This window comes from Ceratina calcarata, unplaced genomic scaffold (assembly GCF_001652005.2).
Source record: "Ceratina calcarata isolate Rehan_Ccalc_2016 unplaced genomic scaffold, ASM165200v1 scaffold190.2, whole genome shotgun sequence".
Taxonomy (NCBI): domain Eukaryota; kingdom Metazoa; phylum Arthropoda; class Insecta; order Hymenoptera; family Apidae; genus Ceratina; species Ceratina calcarata.
The window spans coordinates 21387-24144 of NW_017140511.1; the positions used below are offsets into that span (position 1 = coordinate 21387).

The 2758-nt window shown below is 46.1% G+C and overlaps 1 protein-coding gene across 1 annotated transcript in view; it reads right to left on the minus strand.

Annotated features, from left to right (window-relative positions):
* The window catches only part of LOC113463918 (protein scalloped-like), an 8725-nt gene that overhangs the window by 3404 nt on the left and 2563 nt on the right, over window positions 1–2758 (minus strand). The window contains exon 2 of the mRNA XM_026811112.1: window positions 731–855. Within this exon, the coding sequence (XP_026666913.1) occupies window positions 731–855 (125 nt within the window). The remainder of the gene's footprint in view (window positions 1–730; window positions 856–2758) is intronic.

Genomic DNA, 2758 nt, shown 5'->3' on the forward strand with positions numbered 1-2758 from the left:
GTATAAAATATATAGAATGGTGTCTGTCTATTATGTAGAAGTCTATGTGTAACAAATAATACATAGAGTATGTATTTATACGTTTCATATGAAAGTCTGTGAGTAAGACGAATGAGAAGATTCATTATTTGTCAGAACCCAGCAAAATCACTGCCATAATCTTTTATTTATTATGTATCATCGTTATGTATGTGGGATCTCAGAAAAATAGACAATCTTTCATGAAGATAGGATTAGACGTTGTCGACGAGACTCGAAGAGAGGCAGACGTATTAGGTCCAAATTTATGGTCGTTTCTCAGTACTCAGTTCTCAACTGCTTGTTGCATATTTATGTGTTTCGTATATAAGCATCTATAGTCATTGTGGTAAGTTTATTCACTTCAATAAAATTTAAAAAATGGGATAAAACTCGATTTTCATCAATCATGTATCATGGAACAAACAATTGAGAACTGAGAACTGAGAAACGACTATAAATTCCAGTTTTAATTTCTTTTATTTATAACAAAGCCTAATTGCCCGTTAAGGAGTCGTTCGTTTATCGCTTGAAATCAACTTCATTCTGCACCTTCTCTGCATTTGAGATTCGAACCGTGTTATTATTCTATTATTAGGGCAATGATTTTGCTTCCGACGGCTCGGAGAAATACGGATCGGTCTCGTTGCGTATGGAGCATCCAATCCGCGTGGAGGGTTAACGGTTGCTAGAGTAGAGATGAGTAACTTACATCGCTAATTTCGCCAACGTCGAGGTTCTTGGAATCCGAGCCGGAGCCGTTCGCGTCGGGCGGCGGCCCGGAACTCGTGGGAGTCCACGGCGCGGAAATGGTGTCGGCTGCAGCCACCGCACTGCCTGTAACAATCAACCATACACACATGACCCGTTGTTTCTTCCGTGTCCGAGACTCGATTCGTTCTACGTGACTCTGATAGAACTCTCGAGGAGAGAGAGAAAGAAAAAAAAGAGAGAGAATTAATGAAACAATGCCAGGTAACTAGCGAGCTTTCGTTCTATCAATGAACGCTCGTTGCACTTAATAGTACATTTCGCGGTCGTACGTGAAATACGTTTAACGCAATTTCCATGATTCTCTTCTATTCGGTTAAATGAAATTTGCGAGAACACAGAACGGATTTCGATTCACATAAAATTACGAGTAAACACAAAACGAACGTCGGGGTATCCGAAACGTGGAAGGATGGCAGGAATTAGATTTACTGTGAATCGGCGGACTGGTCGCGTATCATATCGGACGATCGCCGAGGATCGCGACGTACGATGATGACGACGACGATGGTTCGCAGCGTTGTCGCAGATTCGACATTTTCCCGCGTGACGGAATCCGCTCCGCGCGGCACTCGTTTCCGAGCGTGTCGCGTAGCCCGCGAGGAAACGTACCGGCCGTCGGGAATTAACAGCGGGAATAAACGGGGGAACGAAAGTGGGAAGAAAATCGTGGAAAGGAACGGGAGGAACGAAAATTTACCACCGAACGGATTTAGAAGGAGTCTCGCGCGCGCGGGTGTTTCGGGGAGATCCCAGGGGTGGGCGGCGGTGGTGGTGGTGCTGGTGGTGGTGGTAAAAATCAGCACGTGAAAAATCGCGGCAACGGAGCGCGCGTTCCCGCCGTCGACGTCACGGCAGAATCTCTATACGTCGGAGCAACAAGTGTTCGCTGATATCGCGTATCAGTGCTGCCAGCCACGGTGGGGGCAGCTCGTAGGCGGTACACTCCGCCTACCGAGGGTGGAGTGTGTACGTTAAACCCCCGGAAGAGACCCTGGCTTCCGGCCGCAATACCGGATATCTCCCTTTCGCTCCCTCGCCGTCGGCGAACCCCCGGGTAGCTACCGTCGCGCGACACACGCGCCGCATGCCGTACACACCCCGGGACGAGGCAACTGCGCCCCGTCGTCGTCGTCATCGTCGTCGTCGCGGCGTTCCTCGCGAGCCTCTAATCCCGGGAAAAGCACCTACGATCCTCGGTTCTTCAACGGGTCCTGAGAGGAGGGAGGGAGGGAGGGAGTGAGGGGACTTCGGTGAATGAATCACGTGCGATCGTATTTATGTACATTTGTCGTTTATTCAGAATTGGCAGAATTATCAGTTACAATTAAAAGTAGAATTATCAGTTACGATTAAAATGACACGGGAAACGTGAAATTGCTATGTTACGTTTAAAACTACTTGGTAGAATCAATTTATTATTAAATTCCTGAGTTTCGCGTCGAACGTTTTTAATAAAAGGTAAAATAAAATAGGAAGCGAAGAAATCCAGAAACTGGAATGAAATTTAATTGAAATTAAATTCCTCGCGCAAGAGCTATGAATTCCACGGCAAGTGCTAAACGCGCAACTTAATTTTATCAAATAAACATCGCCGCCCGATGGAATCGTCCGGAGTTTTATTACGACGTCGAGGCAGCGACTTTTAGGGTAGCGAAAAGAAGAATCACACGGGTCATTCGTTCGTCGGCGTTTTGTTGAAGTCAACGAATATTCACGGGGTTTAGTCGCATACTCGAATGTCCATGCGGCTCAGTGAAAATGAGCGTAGCTTTAATAGAGACGTGAGTCCGCTACGTCCATGCGCGTGGATAACCATTGGACTCTCTCTCGTACGGCAACCGACGAAAGTTCCAACGCGAATTAAATGCATCGAGCTAAATTCTACCATACTCACGGTGACCATACTTTTTATTCAACAAAATTAAAACGTTTCGTAATAAAAAATAGTATATTAATCCCTTGACGT